This window comes from Seriola lalandi, unplaced genomic scaffold (assembly GCF_002814215.2).
Source record: "Seriola lalandi dorsalis isolate HSWRI2012SDOR001 ecotype SW California unplaced genomic scaffold, Sedor1 jcf7180002054888, whole genome shotgun sequence".
NCBI classification, from domain to species: domain Eukaryota; kingdom Metazoa; phylum Chordata; class Actinopteri; order Carangiformes; family Carangidae; genus Seriola; species Seriola lalandi.
Genome location: NW_019525440.1, coordinates 97,047 through 116,822, shown reverse-complemented (window position 1 = coordinate 116,822; position 19,776 = coordinate 97,047). Strand labels below are relative to the sequence as shown.

Below are 19,776 nucleotides of genomic sequence, written 5' to 3'. Positions count from 1 at the left end.
TTTAATGATACTGTTGCTTGGTAACAGCTGGATGTGGAAATAAGCAACTGTTTGTTAACAAGTTCAGTCACAAATGTTCACAGACTGTTTCTAGAGGCTAAAAAAATAGTTACTGCAGCTTTAACGCGACGAGTCGTTGAACTGAATAATGAGGTGAAAAAAAATCATCAGTCCACTGCAGAGGCAGGTTGAGGACATGTTTAGCCTAGCTTAGCATAAAGAATGGAAGCGGATGGAAACTGCTAGCCTATGTCCAACAGAAGTGGAAAAATCCATCACTTTTAGAGGACATCTTACTCTCTATCTGCTTTTTTTTATTGTGTTTTATTTTGTGTTTTGTCTGATGTCAAACTGCACGAATCACGTCAACTTGAACTCTTTGTTCTCAGTTACATTTCAATAGATAAAAGAAAATAAAAATACAAATTGTCCCGTCATAGAATCCGTTTGTTCAATCTGAACTCAAACACAACAAACCACACGACTGGCTGCACAGCAGTAAATCTGCTCCTCCGAGCTAATCCACCCTCTGTGAGTGTGTGAGTGCATGTGTGTGTGTGTGTGTGTGTGTGTGTGTGTGTGTGTGTGTAAAGTAATCTGCCACCAGTGCAGGACAATGTGGTCGTTGTGGTGTTGGTGGTTTACAGCAGGCAGCAGGTGTGAAGGCCGACACCTCTCCTGTCAGTCTGCACATTTTGGGTTTATTAAGTGCTTTGTGTGTGTGTGTGTGTGTGTGTGTGTGTGTGTGTGTGTGTGTGTGTGTGTGTGTGTGTGTGTGTGTCCCTCCTGTCTTGTTATCATCTTGTGTTTATCTGTATTTATCTCTGCTCTGTAAAATATTTTATGACAAGACATCTTTTTATTTATCTTTTTTTATGTTATTTAAAATCTTTTTTTTTTTTTATTGATACGATTGATTGACGAATAAAAATGGTAAATAAATGAGAACATGTGATGACACCATACAAGAACCCGTGTGTTTATGTAAACGTATTTAGTTTGTGTGTTATTACTTTACTGTGTTTGCATCTTTAATGTGAGATTTTAATGCATCGTGTACATAAGAATATTTTATTCATGCTCTTTAATGACGAGGTATTTACAGTACAGTATCCTACTTTGCATAAATCGTAATTCATGACCTTTTGTCTTATGAGAAAAGATTGGACACCTGATGCATTATGGATCTTATACAACCGTCTAATTCTGCAGAAGAAAGGCAGGATGTTTTTACTGTTGAACATCATCATTATTCATATTGACTGAAAGTTAGAAGAGAAGATCAGCTCCACTCTCATGTCTGTATGTTAAATGTGAATCTAGAGCTAACAGTGTTTTAGCTTAGCTTAGCATAGAGCAACTGTAAAAACAACTATTAGCTGTTTTTCTTCAGACTGTTTCTGGGCTCCGAGCAGTTCCAGAGTCTCCAGTGCAGAAAGCAAAACGACACTTCAGGCCCAACATACGCCTGGCTCCTCGGCCCGAATCTGGCCCGTATACTTCCACATCTGGGCAGAGTCCAGCTGTTCTCCCCCGGTAATCGTCTGTAGCGTAATGATGTAAATGTGGACCGAAGGAAAAATAGAAGTTGCCCCGGTAACAACTGACTAACATTATTTAAAACACAAAACTGTCCCCATGATCGGTGACGCGATCGTGATCATGAAGCAGTGGAGGTGAAGGATTACATCAGTTTTTAATTTTAATTCATGATAACTGAGGTGAGGTTGTATCGTCCAGACAACAACAACAGTGTCTGAGGGGAAACTCCGAGTGTCTGTTGACAGCTGCAGCGTCCAACACACACACACACACACACACACACACACACACACACACACACACATACTGTGTGTGTGTGTGTGTGTGTGTGTGTGTGTGTGTGTGTGTATCACAGGGTAAGACTGGGGGGTTGTAACAAAGGCAGAGCTCCACAGGACCGTGAATCACAGCGTCCTGTCATCTGAAGCTCAGCTGTGGGAGACGAGTCAGAGCAGAAGAAGATCATAAACTCAGAGACAGTTCACTCAGAGAAATGTTCATCACTCAGTGGAAATAATCTGGATTTAGAGACACGAGGAAAAGTTTTCCCGTCACCTATAAACACCTATAAACAACACTCGACACGTCGACCAATCAGCTGGTGTTTGCGGACCTTTCTTGGTTGTCATCAGCAACCGTCCCTGATTGGCCGTTTAATCTGGTGAATGAGTGACTGACATCACGTTTACGACACCTGATTTTCTTCATCGATACAAATGATACTTCTTCTGTACCGCACTGAGAAACACAAACGTTTGTGTCAGGAGGAGGTCGACTGTTTGTTTCCTACTGTAACCATGACGACAAACGTCCACTCACCTTGACAAAATAGGCTTTTTTTTCTTTTTTTTTTTAAACCCAATCCATGATCTTTTCCTAGACCGACCCCAAACTTCAGCACAGCACCGTCACATGATCAATCTGATTCATTCTCAGTGATCTGCTGCAATGGCTGCCGTCGTCGTGGTGATAACCTCTGTTTACCTGCACTAATTAGGGCCGACTGGCACACGCTTTCAATTTACAGTTTCAGTGGAAGAACACAGGTGCGCACAATTCTGCGGTTTAAGAACACGTTCAGGAATCTGACGTAGAGTTTTCTTAAGAACAACTTAGGAAAGAATTTCAGAAAATACCGAAGAAGATATTGGTGAATGAGGCGCAGTGAGTTTTCCTGTTCGATGAAGAGGACTCTGTGGTCTGAGTAGGTGTCTGCCTCCCCATCATGGCTCTGCCGAAACCCTTCAGGGTGGATCCTCAGTGACAGCCGCAGTGTCCGGCCCCCTGTCGGCCCTCCTGCGGCGCAGCATCACCTGGTGGAAGCTGACCGACCTCCTGCAGCGTGTCTGTAATCTGTTACAGCCAGGTCAGGCCCAGGTGATTACTGAGGTGTCTGGGGGGGGGGGGGGGGGGGGTCGTGTCAGGGGTTATAGAGCTGGTCTTTCTTTCCTCCTGGACCAGCTGACCCCCGGGGAGCAGCCAGCCCCTCCCGTCACTCATCCTGACTCCAGGAGCTGGACTGAAACAGGAGAGGACGGAGAACCAGGGGGGTCAACTCTGACCCAGAGTCCACTGAGGAGAAGCAACCAATGATGGTCAGCTGATGCTAAAATCAATCATGATAAAGTGTCACATTTACATAAATAGCTTGATGATAAATTTCACTATTTCCTAACTATTTTTTTTATTTCTGATGCAATTTTTAAATACAAGAAAATTTAAGTTTATTTTCAGCTAAACAAAGAAATTGAGCCTCATTAATCCAATAAAAATCCAACTGCAGTCCAGTGCTGATTATCCCATACTGATATTGATTTTGGCTGATCTGCAATAAATAAATAAATAAATAAATATATATAAGGAATGGTTCTTTTTAAATTTGGCCCTCTGGTGTTTCCGTAGAAGGCTGCATTTTTATTCACGGTGTTGACACATGCTGAATTACAAGTTTGTGCTCCTTGTAACTTTCTGATGCTAACAGCTCAGTGAGGGTGTCCTGAGGCACAGTAGTGCTTAGAGCTAAATGCTAACATTAGCATTAGTCCCAAACACAGGTACCAGGAAGTGCAGCAGAGAACAGGGACAGGTCGAACGGGTTCAGGCAGGTCAGTTAGAGACTAATGAACCACAATAAAGTTGCACATTGACAATTTGGCAGAGGACAGGTGAACCTGGGCAGGTATAAATACTGTCAGACTAACAGGGAGGTGAGAACAGGTGTGTAGGTGGGTGGGGAAAGTCAGGTGATAAGGAGTAGAGGGAAAAGTCGGAGGGCATCTGGTGGTCAGGTGTTGAAATGGCAGGGACTGGAAATAATCAAAGTCAGAGGGATTCATCCTCAGGGGACCATGAATATCTACAAAATGTCATGACACAGGATATTTCAATCACACTCAGACAAAATGGCAGCATAGGAAACACATATTTTATTTTGAAAATGAGTTTTACCCATTTACAAATTGACAATTCTTAATGCCAAATTAATATTATTTTCTATGCTGATGAGGTTTTTGGCCACTCCCTCTGTGTGACTGTTCTAATTCAGCAGGACTTTTAATTTGTAAAATGTAGGTAAAAAACAGTTAAAATTTTCACAGGTTTCATTTTTTACAGTGTACTAAATATATGATTTGACACTTAGCTCATTCCTATTGAAAAACTGTGGGTGAATTTATTGCAAAAAAAAATTTCCTTGCAAGAATTGGCAGCCATCTTGGATTTTTGAGGGGCTCACGTGCATGTTTTATCAAACAGAGTAATACACAAGGAGGATTTGTGCCCAGTTTAATATTTCTTATAGTTTCTCCTGATATTTGCAGTTATATGCTATTTGCCTCAACCTGTCCTTAACGAAGCACTAATTATAATCTCATTAGGACCTGAGCTCTTCAGCAGAAATATATCTGTTTAAAAACTGTTTTCTGATGTTTTTAAGTCTCTGAACAACTTTAAAGTAAATCTCAGTGACTTCCACCAGGAAACGTGATGTTTAATCAGAGATTAAATCAGACTGACTCCATCTGTGGAGCTCAGTCAGTTTGGACTCATGTTCACTTTAATGTGATTCTCTTATGTAAGTTTGACTGTTTTCATGTGCAGCTCGGAGCTCCGTCGCACCGGATGAACTCGAGCAGCTGACCGGGAAACGGTTGATGCAGGGGGGCTAAATTTATCTTCCGTCGAGGTTCAGCTCGGCTGCTGGAGGAAGACGCGTTTTCTCTACAAGACTTTGTTTCGCGGGTTGTTTATTTCTCACCTGTGATTTTTTTTGTTTGTTTGTTTTTTTACTTCCGCGGTTCGTGGTTCCGTCCGCGCTCAGGCCGGATCAGCGGCGGCGGCGACAACATGGCTGAACCCGCAGGAAAGAGGTTAAAGAGCAGCCTGCCGCTGTGCAAGACGCACCGGAGCTCCGCGGGCACCAGCCGGGCCAGACACAACCTGCCGGCCGCCGTGGAGGAGGCTCTGTGCGGGGTGAGCAGCCTGCTGTTGGACGGAGCGTACAGACTGCAGGCTCTGGTAGGAAACAACAACAACAACAACAACAACAACATGTAGTCTGCTGCGTGAGACTGAGATCAGCTACCGCACGAATGTCAGGGAGGATTTTAACAAGGACATCACAAACCAGAAACTACCTGTTTAACCACGTTATTATCCAACTTTAACACTTTTACATTGATTTGTCATCAGATGAGGGATTTTTACCAAAGGAAGTCAGAGAAAAGACAAACTTACAACAGACTTCCTCCAATATCTCACAATAATATAATATAATATAATATAACTATAAAACTGGTTGGCTGGGTGAATGGAACAATCATTTACTAATTGCCCAAATAAGTTTATTTTCATGAGCCGTGGATTTAATAAAAATGCAATAAATCCCACAAAGGAAGAATGAAATAAAATATAAACATACAACAACATACCAACATACTGTGAACACATGACCCTCCTGACCTTTTCTGACCTTCCCTCTAATCATTTTCATGCAGTCAAAGACATTGATTGAAAGGATATTGCACAGAAATCCCTCATGTCTAATTATAATTCTTTGGTATTTTAGGAATTGTATAAGACTTGACAAATAGCGACAGATAGAAATAGAGTAAAAAAAAACAGATAACAAGATAAATCCACTTCACTTGTGACATTTGACTTGAACACATGATGTTAAATATGCTCATGACTGAATGTAAGAGCCTCCGTGTAGTGGCTTCGCTGCCATGACCCACTGTGTGCAGGGGATTGTGGGATATGAGGAGATCAGGATTCAGGCTGCAGGAGGCTGACAGCAGCTTTTCCACCTGACATGACGTGTTCAGTCTTGAAATGCAGAATTGAAAAGGAGACAAACTTGAATTTGGTTGCACATTGTTAACACATGGTTGATTGGGACTAGGGCTGTCCCAAACGATTATTCTTTAAACGATTAATCTAGCGATAATTTTTTTGATTATTCGACTAATCTAACAATTATTTTTTTTATTAACCTAACAGTTATTTTATTGCAATTACGTTTTGCTGCCATCTTGACAGGGCGCTTCCTCTTTATGTGCTCGTGCATGACTGTCGTGCTAGAGAGATATGCCACATGCACTTTGCAGAGTCTGCAGTCTACCGCACTTTTGGTGTCAAGATTAAAGTTCCCAAACTTTGGAGGACCGTGATCGAGCCTTTTTAGCCGCGTGTTGCTCCACACGCTCCGTCGTACCGCTGGTAGACGCCGCCGTGTTGTTCAAATAGATTTACACAGACGCAAATCATTCACGTAGTCAATGACTTCAATTATGTCACCGCGTTGTCCCAGCCCTAATTGGGACCTTTGAGCTATAAACGCTTCATAAAACAACGAGGGAGCATCTTTGAAATGATGAAGGTGTTTAAATGACGGGTTATACACCACCTACATAAACACTCTGAGTGTTGGTTTGTTTTATCTCCTTCAGGCCAGTGTGTTTGAGCGGGACGACGTCGCTCTGCCTCGCGTCGCTTCTTTCTTCCACCAGGAGGCGCTGAAGCAGCAGGACGAGACCGAGGCCATGCTGGGCTACCTGGCCGAGAGGGGGGGCAACTACTGCGGCAAAGACATCCAGGTACGAATGTACAAATTAGTGTTTTCATTCTGATTTGTTTGTACAAGGTCAAATGTCACAAAAGCTTCTAAAGCTTCCAACAGTCAGCCAATCAGAAGAGTTCAGGTAAAAAAAACAAATCCTGCAAGGTTTGGATGGTGGGTCCAGGTGGGCGGGGCTTGGTGACTGCTTTGTTGTGACATCACAAAGTTCCAGAAGTCCTGACGGCTGGTTTTAAGGCTCATTTTCTGAATACAGGCTGTGTGCATTTCTCTGTGGACTGAGGCTTTGATACTTTCACAGTATTAATATAGAAGCTAGAGCTGATCTATAATCACACTACACATGGACACAGACCTTTACACTGGAGGAGCTTTAACTACTTGTTGAGTTGGTTATTTTGTTGAATCTACAACAATACGCGATATATTTTAAAGGTAAACGCGTGTTTTGTGTGTAAAGTCTTAAAGTAACCAGTAAGTAGATGTGTAAGTGAAGTATGTGAGTAAATGTAGTTAGTTTCGCTCCTTACAGACACGCAGAGGTCAATCAGAGGTCAGGGTCAAGAGCATCTGTTGCCCAGCGACACTTAAGCAGAAGGAAGGGGGGGGGGGGGGTTGTTGGATCCTCACGGTCCTGAGGGGCGTTTAGATGATCTGGTGTGAAGAGCTGATTTGTGGATCCATTTTGAAACTAAATTTATGATTTGAACTTTATCTGTGAGACAGAGGAGCTTCAGTGTGTAACAGCGTTCTCGTTTTACCTCCCGTTCCTCCCAAACCGGCCCATCATGACGATTTATTCTCCCCCCTGTGCTATCCGTCATTTTGTCAGAGCAGGTGTCTCTCTATCTCGCTGTGCCCCCCCCCCCAACGGCTGAGATCTCATTTTGGAGCAGAGCTCTTCATTCAGGCCGAGGGAGGGGGGGGTGAGGGGGGGTGGGTTGAGATACCAAGAGGCCAGAGGAGAAGAGAGGGAGGGAGGGAGGTTAAACCCCTGGAGACCTTTCCCCCCCTGGCTCTGGCCATAAGCCCATCAGGGTGTACATTTCCCCCCCCTCATGTTCCGGAAAATTGGCAAGATTAATGCTGCGGCAGAGGGACAGTGGCGCTGATGGCGTTTCCAGATGGCTGTCAGCTTCGTCGGCGGTGGCGGTGGCACTGGCGCGTCGCAGCATGGCCTCCGACCGCCGCCCCAGGTTTATGAGTCGTGTAAAATCGTTTCAGGACCGAGGCCCGGGTTCAGTCAGCAGCGTTTTGGGACACCTCGTTATCCGTCTCCCAAGTGCAGTTCACCTTCACTGCGGTTTGATTTAGTTTCACGTTTCCTGTTGTGGGTGATTTTATTTTAGAGTCACACTGATGACATATCACCACATCATGTCTACAAATATAACGAGGAGATGAAAACAATGAAGGAAAAGGTCTCATGATGACATTCATCAACACTGAACTCAAAGTGGGTCCAATCAGGTTGAATGTCAACTGTTCTGGCAACGTGAACTTTGACTTTAATGTTTTTAATGCAGCACTAGACGACTAACTGTCCCATGATTGGCTGTTCAAGACGACAGGAAGTCCTTAAGTGTGGTTCAAGAGAACGAGGTCGTACGAGAAAACAAGAGGCTCGTGTATGGTACTGATTGGTTGGAGGGAGAACTAAACAAAATGACCCCTTCCTTCCTACTTGTGGAGCAGTTCATATAAAATTAGATGTTGCACCACCTTTTAAAATACACCGTGCCACCGATGCGACGCAGTCTACACGCAACCATGACAAATTACACATTGTTCGAAAGCTCTAATTTCACTGTTTCTATCTGTGCAGTCTGTGTAAAGCATTTTATCCCCATATCACTGCAACAGCTGTTGATGTAGAACTGGTTCAGACTTGTGGCTTGTGTTTTCCACACTAAACGTCCCACCACAGGCTTTATATTCAGTTTTTATACTGATAGAATCAGGCGAGGCAAAAAAATACTTTTATTTCTACCATGTTGTGCCTCTGTTGTATCTCGTCTACTCAGTCTGACCTGTTGGTTGTAAAATTTAAGGAGTAAGCTTTCAGAGGAGACCAGGGTTATGACTGCAATCAAAAAGGTTAAAGAACAGTAACCTTTTTATTTTGGGCGCATTATTTTTGGGCTTGTGCACAAAAATGGTGGGTGTCATGTAACAAAGTTAACTATTTATTTCGGACTCTGTGGCTTTAGTCCGTCAGAGTTCACAAAGACTGAATTAATAGTTGTAATTTTGTTCTAAATGCTGCAAAGTTCAAGACAAAACAACTGAGGTCAGGTGAAATCTTTGGTTTCCAGAAGCCGGGCTGCGAGGCGGTCGGCGCCGTGTTGCCGGCTCTGGAGCTGCTGCTGCTCCAGCTGAAGGAGGAGGCCGGCGTCCTGGTCGAGCTGAACCAGTTGGCCCGCAAGCACGGAGACCCGCACACCGCCAGCGTCGTGAAGAGCCACTTCCTGACGCCGCGGGTGGACCGCCTCAAGCTGCTGGGAGACCTGCTCACCAGCGCCCGTCGGACGGGCTGCACCAGCGACCAGACGGGGCGGTTCGGGGAGTACATCCTGAATGAGCTGCAGGAAGAGCTCAGCAGATGATTGGTCAGCTTCTCTGAACAGGAAGTTTATGATGCTCCTTGTGGCGTTTCTCTGCAGGGAATAAAGGGTTAATTTCCCTCAGTAAAAGATAAAAATTTGACATTTTGGGAAATTTACTTTTCGGCCATTTTCCCCAGAGTCAAACATGTTTAGCCTAGCTTAGCACAGAGACTGAAAGCAGAGGGAAGCTGCTAGCCTAGCTCGATTAAAAGAGATATAAAAAATGTTTTTCCATCAACAACAAAACTTTAACTTTTTCCAGAATGAAGTCCAGAATATAAATTAAAGTGTTTAAGAAAAAAAAAATAGAAATTTTATCCTCCATGAATTAGCTACCACTCAAAACACTGTTACGTTGTGACTTGTTCACGCCATGTTACATGTTTCGTTTCTTTTATAATTACAAATGAAAAGTCCATGTGATTGGAAAAGCACTTTACAATAAACAGGAAGCTTAATTAAACGGATAAAGAAAGAGATAAACATTCTTCTTCATAGCTTAGCACAGAGACTGATAGCAGGGAGAAGCTCTTTAGCCTAGCTTAGCACAGAGACTGATAGCAGGGAGAAGCTCTTTAGCCTAGCTTAGCACAGAGACTGATAGCAGGGAGAAGCTCTTTAGCCTAGCTTAGCACAGAGACTGATAGCAGGGAGAAGCTCTTTAGCCTAGCTTAGCACAGAGACTGATAGCAGGGAGAAGCTCTTTAGCCTAGCTTAGCACAGAGACTGATAGCAGGGAGAAGCTCTTTAGCCTAGCTTAGCACAGAGACTGGTTGCAGGGAGAAGCTGTTTAGCCTAGCTTGATTAAAAGAGGAAACAAAATGCACCTTCAAACAACTCCTGTCTTTATATTGTTTATATTAGTTTGTTCAGTTTCGAATTCAAAACAGCCAAAACTCTTGGCTACGTCGTCACCTTCATGTCCGTTATGTTCATAATGTGTTTCCTCTCTTTTGTTGGTGTCAGTGTGGAAGAATATTAAACCAAGTGAGAAGATAAGACTTAATCAAGGACGTGTTTAGCGTAGCTTAGCACACAGACTATAGAAGCAAGGGGAAACGGCTAGCATAGCATCAAAATAGAAAATGTATCCTACCATTTCCATATATTTTACACTGTTGAAAGTTTGTCATGAAATATTTTTCATTTAAATATTAAGTTTCTGTCAAAACTGTTAGTTAATGTAAAGTTGTGACCTTTTTGTTTCATTCTTACGGTATGACTGTTGCGTTTGTGTTTTCCCTCTCCCTCGTCATAACTTTTATAAGTGAATAATGGGAGGGTCAGTGAGTGAACCACCAGTTTTTGATTAAAAAAAAACAAAAAAAAACAAATTAAACCAGTTCAGAAAGACGAAGTTTTGAGAAAAAAAATGCACCTTGAAACAACTCCAAAACTGATTTACATGTTGTATCTCGCTAGATAGCTGGGTTCATCTAACAGGGGATTTAGCACAGATCTGGCAACCCAACACGACTCATTTCTGCTGCTGTTCAACAAACTAGATACGACATGAAAATGAAAAACATTTTCCAAAAGAAAGGCTCCTGTAAAGTTTTTCGTACTGAAATTCTATATTTTTCATATTTTCATTTGAGGAATTTAAAGATATTTTTCTAGAAAACTTTTAAAGCGACGAACATGTACAGAGGATCAACCTGAGCAGCTTTCAAACATCTTGGACGGTACCAAAGAGGTTTTTATCTGAATAAATGATTTTTAAAGAACATGAATGTTTCCTACATGAAGCCGGTTGTAAAGTAAAGAACGTTACTCCGCATCTTCTGTTTCTGCTTCTACATATGAATATCATTTTATTTGAATTACACACAGTATATGAAGCATTTAATCACATGTTCTTGTTTGAGGTTTTGTACCAAATTGTTTGATTGTTTATTTGTTTTTGCGATTCTCTAAAGTTTGGGCTCGTTGTGCACGACGGTATTAAATAAAGATGGAAAAATGTTTGGAAATAATCAGTATTTCTTTCCTCTCCAGCTCTCTGTCTCTGATTCAAATTCAAATAGCTTTATTGACATGAACAAAAAACATGTGCCAGAGTTTTCAGAATATTAAAATACAATACAATTATTAAATATGTGTAACATACTGGTACAGATTCAGATTTTCATATAATACAATATAATTCAATACAATATAACAGCTTTATACATTTACTTACATACAATCATCAATTTTTATCAACGTTAATTGATTATCGGCTGCAGAAGATGAAATGTTCTTAAATATTTCTCAACTAAGAATCAATGAAAGTAAAAATGAATGACAGTAAAATGTATTTAGACGTTGTGTGAGGTGAAGATTTGTAGTAGACGACCTGTCAGTCATGTCGCAGTGATAGTGATAATCCTTTGAGTACAGGGTTTGAATATTTCCTGAGACACTTAAAGCATCGACAGAGTCCAGCTTCTAACCATCTGTCACTCATGACTGGCAGAGGTTGATGGGTAGTGAGTCCACAGCCTGCGAGACTCCGCTCAGGGCAAAGAGCGGAGGCGTTATCTTGTCTCAGGCTCTGCTCTGCAGCGCCCTCCAGCTGCTGCTCGCCGCCGCTGCAGCTGCACGACTCATCTGAAAGCTCTGCTGCAGGTTTCTAGGAAAAATCACTAAATCTGCATCTAAATGTTTGTGGGTGTTTGTGTGCGGTGATGACAGCTGAGAGGAGGAGAGAGGAGGAGAGAGGAGGAGAGAGGAGGAGAGAGGAGGAGAGAGGAGGAGAGAGGAGGAGGTCGTGAGTCTCTCCTGACAGAGAAACACTCACATCTATAAATAAACTCAATGACATTTAACTTGATTACTGAGTTCACACTTTCATGCAGTATTAACACTCTTTAAAACGGTGTTTGGCTCTGGAAAGACGTGAAATGTGAGGAGAGGACGCAGACGTTCCTGCTAAGTTTGGATGTGACATGTCTCAGTAAAAATGAAGCAGCGCTGCATCATCAACACAAAACAGCTCATCTGCATCACACGGTCGACTCCAGGAAAATCCTCTCAGATATGATTAACACTGTGTTTTCAATTACCATCAATGTTTTTGTAAAAAAATAACATTTAACAAAATCCATCCTCACTGTTTTCTGCTTTGAATTAGATTTTCACTACTTTCTTTTCCTGCTGTGAGAAATTTCGTTATCTAAAATATTTCTGCTTTATTTTAAGAATTTGTTCTTTTTTTTTTTTTTAATTCCTCTAAAATGTTATTCTTCTTAGTTTTATTTATTATTATGTATAACTTTAAGTCCTCTTGTTTAGAATTGATAAGCAATAAATAAATATTTAATCAGTGGTTTATAAAACACATCACAGCTACAACTCCAGGTTTTAGTAAAATACAGCAGTAATAACAAATGTTATAAACATACACACCAGGAGTTAACGCTTGTCAAATAATTAACACTTAAAATGTTCTTATATCCGCTTACAGCTGCATTATAATGTGTATGTATAATTTTCATATACTTATTAATGCGAAATATTAAAGTCTGTTATTTATTACACCTCCAGTTATTTTAGTTTTTATTTTTAATCATTTAGTAGCACCACAGTTACATTTTTGACTTTATTTGTATAGATTCATTGGGCCTATAGCTGAAGATTGAACAGATTCATTCACATCTTCTCTTATATTTATTCTCTTTTTCCAACCACTCCCATATAAAAACCAATATTGTTTATTTATTCACCACAAGTAAACTCAGTGTGCTTTAGATTAAAATGAGTTTAAGTTTATTTCACACACAGAAGCGACTGAATGTGCTTCATATACTGCAATAAAATATTTTTTTTAAAAGAGAAAGAAAATTGGATAAAATATATTGAAATATTATGAAGAATAGAATAAATTATTAGAAAAGAAGAAAGAAAGAGTCTGTGTTGTGATTTTAATAATAACTTTGTGTTGTCAGTGTTAAACTCCCACATGTTTGTCCCCCACTGTGAGCAGCAGTATATTACCCTGCTCTTACTGCTCTGTTAGGGGTAATTGTACACTAATTACCGTGAAGTTGTAAACCCCTCCCGCTGCCCTCTGATTGGTCAGGCCTCAGAGGACCTCATTGCCCTGACCCCGCCCCCCGCTAATGTCCCAGGTATAAGAAGCTCCAGGTCGACAGCTGAGGGACAGAACAGTTTGTGACAGGACTCTACATTCCCCCAGAAAACTCTCTCTTCCTCTTCTTCTTCTTCTTCTTCTTCTGTGGTTTGTTTTTGGCTGCAGACTCCCCTGTCTCCTTCACTGGATTGTTCTTCTTCGTTGGTGTGTTGGGGGACTGAACCATGGAGTTGTCGGATATCTCTTTCCCCATCCCCGCGGCTGATGATTTCTATGACGACCCGTGCTTCAACACCAGCGACATGCACTTCTTCGAGGACCTGGACCCGCGGCTGGTCCATGTGGGTCTGCTGAAGCCGGACGACTCCTCCTCCTCCACCTCATCCTCCCCTTCCTCCTCCTCTTCCTCCTCCCCGTCCTCCCTCCTGCACCTCCACCACCACGCCGAGGTGGAGGACGACGAACACGTCCGCGCGCCCAGCGGGCACCACCAGGCGGGCCGCTGCCTGCTGTGGGCCTGCAAGGCCTGCAAGCGGAAGACCACCAACGCGGACCGGAGGAAGGCGGCCACGCTGAGGGAGCGCAGGCGGCTCAGCAAGGTCAACGACGCCTTCGAGACCCTGAAGCGCTGCACGACCGCCAACCCCAACCAGCGGCTGCCCAAGGTGGAGATCCTGCGCAACGCCATCAGCTACATCGAGTCCCTGCAGGCGCTGCTGCGCGGCGGGCAGGACGACGGCTTCTACCCGGTGCTGGAGCACTACAGCGGGGACTCGGACGCCTCCAGCCCCCGCTCCAACTGCTCCGACGGCATGGTGAGTTCAGGGACCGACAGGTGTTGGAGAGGGGGAGAGGGGAGTCTCAAAGTCTCTCCAGCGCCTCTTTACGCACGGATTAGTTTGTTTTCTCGGCTTTGTTTAAAAGTACTGTTTATTTCTTCACTCATTATTAGATTTCATCTGTTGTGATGTGTCTTCATCTCTTAGTCGCTGGTGACTGAACTTTAAATTCTCGTTTCTACCATTTCCACGGGTCATTTTGATCCATGAGAAATCGACTTTTACCAACATAACTTTTCTATTTTTGGTTCAAAGTGAAGATTTTCTGGATGTAAATTCGGTGCAACCTCAGAGGTTTAATGTGTGAATAACCAGCAGCTTCACACACACGAGCTTCTGCACTTTGATAGAACTCTGTAATTATCTGGGATTTTTAATGTCAGAAGGGAAAGGGAAAGATATTTTCCCTCCATTCCAGCTCATGAACTTCTTCCACTAGTTTCTTCCCCTCACTGTTTAAATACAGAAAATGAAGTTTCATCTCACCACATTAGTTTTGTTGTGTCACAATTTAAAGGGAAAACTCAAATGTTTGTATTTCGTTAAAGAAAATCGAAGCTCAGGTCTGTTTCTCTTTTTCACGTGGAAAAAAATCCGCCTTTATTTTTAAAACAGAGAAACATTGTTGACATCGACTTGAAGCGGGAAACGGATCGAAAAAAATGTTTTAGTTTAACGAAATATTTAACGTGTAATTTTTCGCTCTGCCGTTTATTTCCGTCATTTTCGTTATTTAACAATAATTCAACCGCAAGAAAAAATGTCTAAATAATAATAATAATAATAAAATAAATGATCATATATAATTTATCATTTGTGTATGAAGGTCTAAAGTGTGTTGATTAGATTAATGCGGCTTTTTCTACCTTTTCTTCCCTCCACTTCACCTTTTAATATTTTCTTTATTTAAAGGATAAAAGGATTAATTTTTCTGTTCTGCAACATTTAGGCCTCAGATTTCCTCTAAAATAGATCATAAAATCATCTGTGTTCATAATTACAGTCTGACATGTTGTAAAACCTCATTTCTAAATCCAACTCTCTCTTTCCTCAGACGGATTTCAACGGGCCGACCTGTCAGTCCACCAGGAGAGGAAGTTATGAAAGCAGCTCTTATTTCTCCCAGACACCAAAAGGTAAGAAACCAGGGAACTGACCAATCACACGGGACTGCTAATTAAAAATAATAAAGCCCTTTATTCACCTCCTGTAATAAAACAGAGTTCACAGAGAAAAGCAAATAGAAGAAGTTATAAAAACATCAAGTTAATGAGGCAATGAAACAATAAAACTGAACTTCTGTCCATCATAAATAAGAGACTGTTAAAGTCTGCTTCTAAATGTTATTGAAGACACATTTTAAGGAGCCTAATAGAACAGTATATAGTTTATTATCATGGCATTTGTCTATATATAATGAGACAAAAAAACTGTAAAAGAAAAAAAAGATAATTTATATTTTTACCAACATATTATTATTGTGAGGTAATAATATGAAGGTAATGATAGAAAATTACATGTGATACCTTGATGATTAAATCAGCTTAAGATTAAACTGACAATTCAATTCAATTAAGATCTTTAGTTGTTTTGTTTGTTTTACTGTTTTTGCAAAAGTGAATTACATGAAATGAACTGTTCTTTATTTTTCGGAACAGTTTTGTTGAACTTATAAATATGACAATAAAAACATGTAGAAAACCAAAATAAAACAAACACATGATTTATTGCCGTTGTGTTCGGTATCATCAGGAGGTCTGAAGAGTGACCGGAGCTCGGTGGTCTCCAGTCTGGACTGTCTCTCCAGCATCGTGGAGCGGATCTCCACCGACAACAGCAGCCTGCTGCCGCCCGCCGACGGCTCCGGGTCCACGCCGACGGACCCGGCCGGCGAGACAGCGGCGCCCGGACCCGTCCACCATGTCCCCTCTCCGACCGCCAGCCAGGACCCCAACCTGATCTACCAAGTCCTATAGACCCCCCCCCCCCCCCCCCCCCCCGGGACAATCACATCCTCTCACACCATTAACACACACACACACACACACACACACACACAGATGATTTTTACAAGTTATTTAGGATGAACTGAGTCTTCACAACCTGTTTGCAGCAGCTGTAAACTTTTTAATGCGGTTTTTTCAACATCCTTCCACATCTGTTTTTATTCCCTGTAGCTGAAGTATGGAAGCTCCTTCCTGCCACAAAACAAACAATCAAAAAACAAAGTTGATTCTTAAACTTGGAAATATTAGTTTATATAAAAAGGCTTCGAGGGCTTTTAGCAACAACTCAAAATTTTCATCAACAAAGAGAGTTTGATATTTTATAGTCACATTTTATAGATTTTAGCTCCATGTGCTGATGAAGCTCGTGACACATGGTCGAAAGCTCTGGAACAAACAAAAACCTTATTCCTAAATCTTACTTCAGTCTTAATCCAATAGCTGTAATATTAGGAATAACAAAAACTGATGCTTTATTGTGTCAAGATCGTAGGGTTTTTTCAAAATAAAATAACGTTTGTGGACAGAAATACAAAAATGAACAGAACAGTCAGCAAGTAGCTGAAGCCATAATTTTGACTTTGATTGATTAAGTGATTATTATTCCAAACTTACAATACTTTATTCATTTTCCTGGCAGGAATGATCTTCCATACTTTCAGCATATTTCACCCCCAGATTCCCTTTTCCTGTTGTTAACACAAGTGGACTAGAACTTAGATCGAACCACTCGACTGCTGGGAAATGTAGTTTTTTTTCTATAACAGGTTTACTGACGAGTAGAAATCAGTTCAGTTCTTGCTGTATTTGTGTATTTTTATTTTGTTTTAAGTTATGAAAAGTAGTTTAAGGCTCAGCTGAGTCGTTCAGATGGATTTTCTTCTTCTCCTTTCTGTGTATTAGTCTGAAGGACGGAGGCCAAAAAAACCATCCATTTACATTCCTCCACGTTCGTCCATCTGAAGTCCTAAAAGCCCCAGCTGTTCAATTCCCTCAGGGAAAAGAAAACTACAATAATCCTGAAAAAATAAGATACAAAACTGTAGATTTCTGTATAAAACTTTACTTATAAATAACAAAATACAACTAAGACAGATTTCTTACAGGAGTATTGTAGTGTTTTTTTTTACCCCACCAGGGTTGAAGTAGGTTCACACCTCCTTCCTGTCCAAGTCAAATTAAATAGATTTAATTTGTTGTTTTCATTCACTGCAGCGGAGGACCATTTTTCTGTTTCTGTACATATTATGTAAATAAGAGCTGATTTGTTCCAACTGAAAGTATTAATTATGTATTTAATGTTTCTGTCTGTATGTGCTTTGTTTGTTGTGAAAAATGTTAAACTTTATATTTATACATCTGAAAACTGAGTGACAGTCTAATGACAAATAAATGAAACTGCTTATTTATACAAAAAAAGAACATGACTGATTCTTTAATTTCTTTATTTTTAATATATATTTTATTGTTCATGTTATTTAGGCCAAAATAATACACACAGGGTCATTTCAGCCCCTTTTTTGGTGGGAAAAGCTAAAAGGAAATATCTAATATTTAGCAGCATTTCTATAAAAAGTTTATTTTAGTTAAACATACGGCAGGTTTTTATAAACATTAAATTATTAAAGATAGATTTTTTTTTTCCCAAACTTTATACTGATCTTTAGTGGCTTTTTATTTTATACTTCATTTTCATGCCAGTCTTCAGATCAATATAATTTCAATATATTATGACCGTTTAATTATTTGTAGATTTCTTTCCCCCATACGTGTTAAATATCTTGTTTTTAAGAACAGCTTCACAAATGAAGTCTATGATTTGAGTTTTGCATCTGTCACCAGGAAACACATTTGAATTCATAATGTAAGTGAAGTGATAGAGGAACGTCAAGTCTATAAAAACACAATTATCTTTTGGATAATTCACCCAAAACGCTGAATAAATACAGAACATTCAGCGTTTCACCTGTTCACTGACTGTTTGACTCTGTGGTCTGAGACTCAAAGATCAACAGCTCCATCGTGTGATCACACAGAAGACCTGCAGGTTTCTGAAACACAGGATCCACCTTATAAGAACAAAAGAAAAAGTTTTCCTCTTAAATCTGCCAAATTTCTAACGTTCAGTCTTTATTGACGTTGTTGGAGATGTGTAAATTTTACACATTTTGTATTATGAGGTCATGGTTAAGGGTGTTGTGCTGGATTACATTATACTGAGATGTTTCTAATTGTTTGTGTCCTCCCTATTTCCATGAATGAGGGCTGTAGAATACAACACCACCACTAACTGATCTCAGAGCTAAAAACATAGCTGACTCATCATAGGAGTAGACTTTATGTCTCACACTTCCTGTACAGAACATACAACATAAAGGACTTTGAATCCTTTTCACCACCTGTTCCTGGTCTCCTGATTTGTTTCAGAACTATTTAAAAATGTTAAACCTTGTTTATAAAGCCTTAAACGCCTCTCTGACCTACTCATTCAGTATGAACCTGTCAGGATTCTTCAGGTCTTCCTGCTCAGACTCTGTAGTCGTTGGTTAAGCAGCTTTTTTTTGTTGTGGTCCCAGCTGCTGAAATACCTCGTCAGATTTTATTATATGAGCTCCAACATCGCTCGACTGTACCCTGATGGGTAAACCCAGGGTTTACAGAACCAGTTGATAAGCAGCTCCGTTATCACAGGTGGCTGATGTTTAGGCCAGAGGACCACAGAGCCAGAGTAAGTTGAACTGGCTTCACGGTGCAGGAACCTGGATCTTGAAACAGGCTTAGCGATCATTCAGTTTTTATCATTTATCATTTGTTCCTGTGACATTGCAAAATGTCTTCTGGGAAAAAGGCAACTTACATTTGATCATCTATCTGGGGATCTTGGTAAAAAAATACCTGAGGTGTTTCATGAGCCTAATGTGTTGGATACATCAAAAACAAAACGCCCCAGATTGATTCTTCATTCAAAAGTTTAAAACTCTGACACAGACTTAAATCATCGTGGCTACCAAACTGATGAGACGGCAGCTCATCAGAGACGGCAAAGTCCGCTGGGTTTTATAGACCACACCTGCACACAGGTGTTCACAATCAACAGCCACACCTGTTTCCTGTCAGGTCAGTCAGGTGCAGACTCTTCAGAGTGACAATATTTGGAAAGACTATTTGACTCAAGCCTCTAAAAAAACATTTTAATAAAAAGTAATGAATAAATCTGACACTCTTTAATCAGCCAGAGACAAGAAGCTTTCTGACGAAGACGAACTGACGGATCTTGTTCGTCTGTATTAATGTGTTTTTGTACAAAACCTTTGTTTCCTTTTGCAGGGATCCTCATGTAGTATTTGTCTATTTTACAACTAAAAGTTATTTAAGTTTTTATTAAACTTTTGCCTTAAATATACCACAACTCTTTGTATAAAATAGAGCTTTTGAGTCCTTGTGGTGATTACATCATTAAACACCAGGTTCACAGTGCTGAACAAATGACTTTAAAATTACACGACTAAAAATACTGAACTTTATTGATTTCTGAATGACAACAGATCTACAGACATGGCTTGAAGAGTCACACTTTATTTACAAAAATACTGAGAACCAAACAGTCGAGGGTGAGGAAGCGTGAGGCGAA

The 19,776-nt window shown here is 40.8% G+C and overlaps 2 protein-coding genes across 2 annotated transcripts; both read left to right on the top strand.

Moving 5' to 3' along the window:
* The first annotated feature begins 4,658 nt into the window (after window positions 1-4,658).
* On the top strand, window positions 4,659-11,201 carry LOC111671892 (ferritin light chain). The gene is made up of 3 exons (XM_023429118.2): window positions 4,659-5,058; window positions 6,492-6,638; window positions 8,935-11,201. Exons 1-3 carry the CDS (start codon window positions 4,888-4,890, stop codon window positions 9,223-9,225), a joined length of 609 nt encoding a protein of 202 aa, XP_023284886.1. The 5' UTR covers window positions 4,659-4,887; the 3' UTR covers window positions 9,226-11,201.
* Window positions 11,202-13,360: 2,159 nt separating this feature from the next.
* On the top strand, window positions 13,361-16,133 carry myod1 (myogenic differentiation 1). The gene is made up of 3 exons (XM_023429138.2): window positions 13,361-14,115; window positions 15,194-15,275; window positions 15,892-16,133. The coding sequence occupies exons 1-3, from the start codon at window positions 13,525-13,527 to the stop codon at window positions 16,113-16,115; spliced, it is 897 nt and encodes a 298-aa protein (XP_023284906.1). The 5' UTR covers window positions 13,361-13,524; the 3' UTR covers window positions 16,116-16,133.
* The last annotated feature ends 3,643 nt before the right edge of the window (window positions 16,134-19,776 follow it).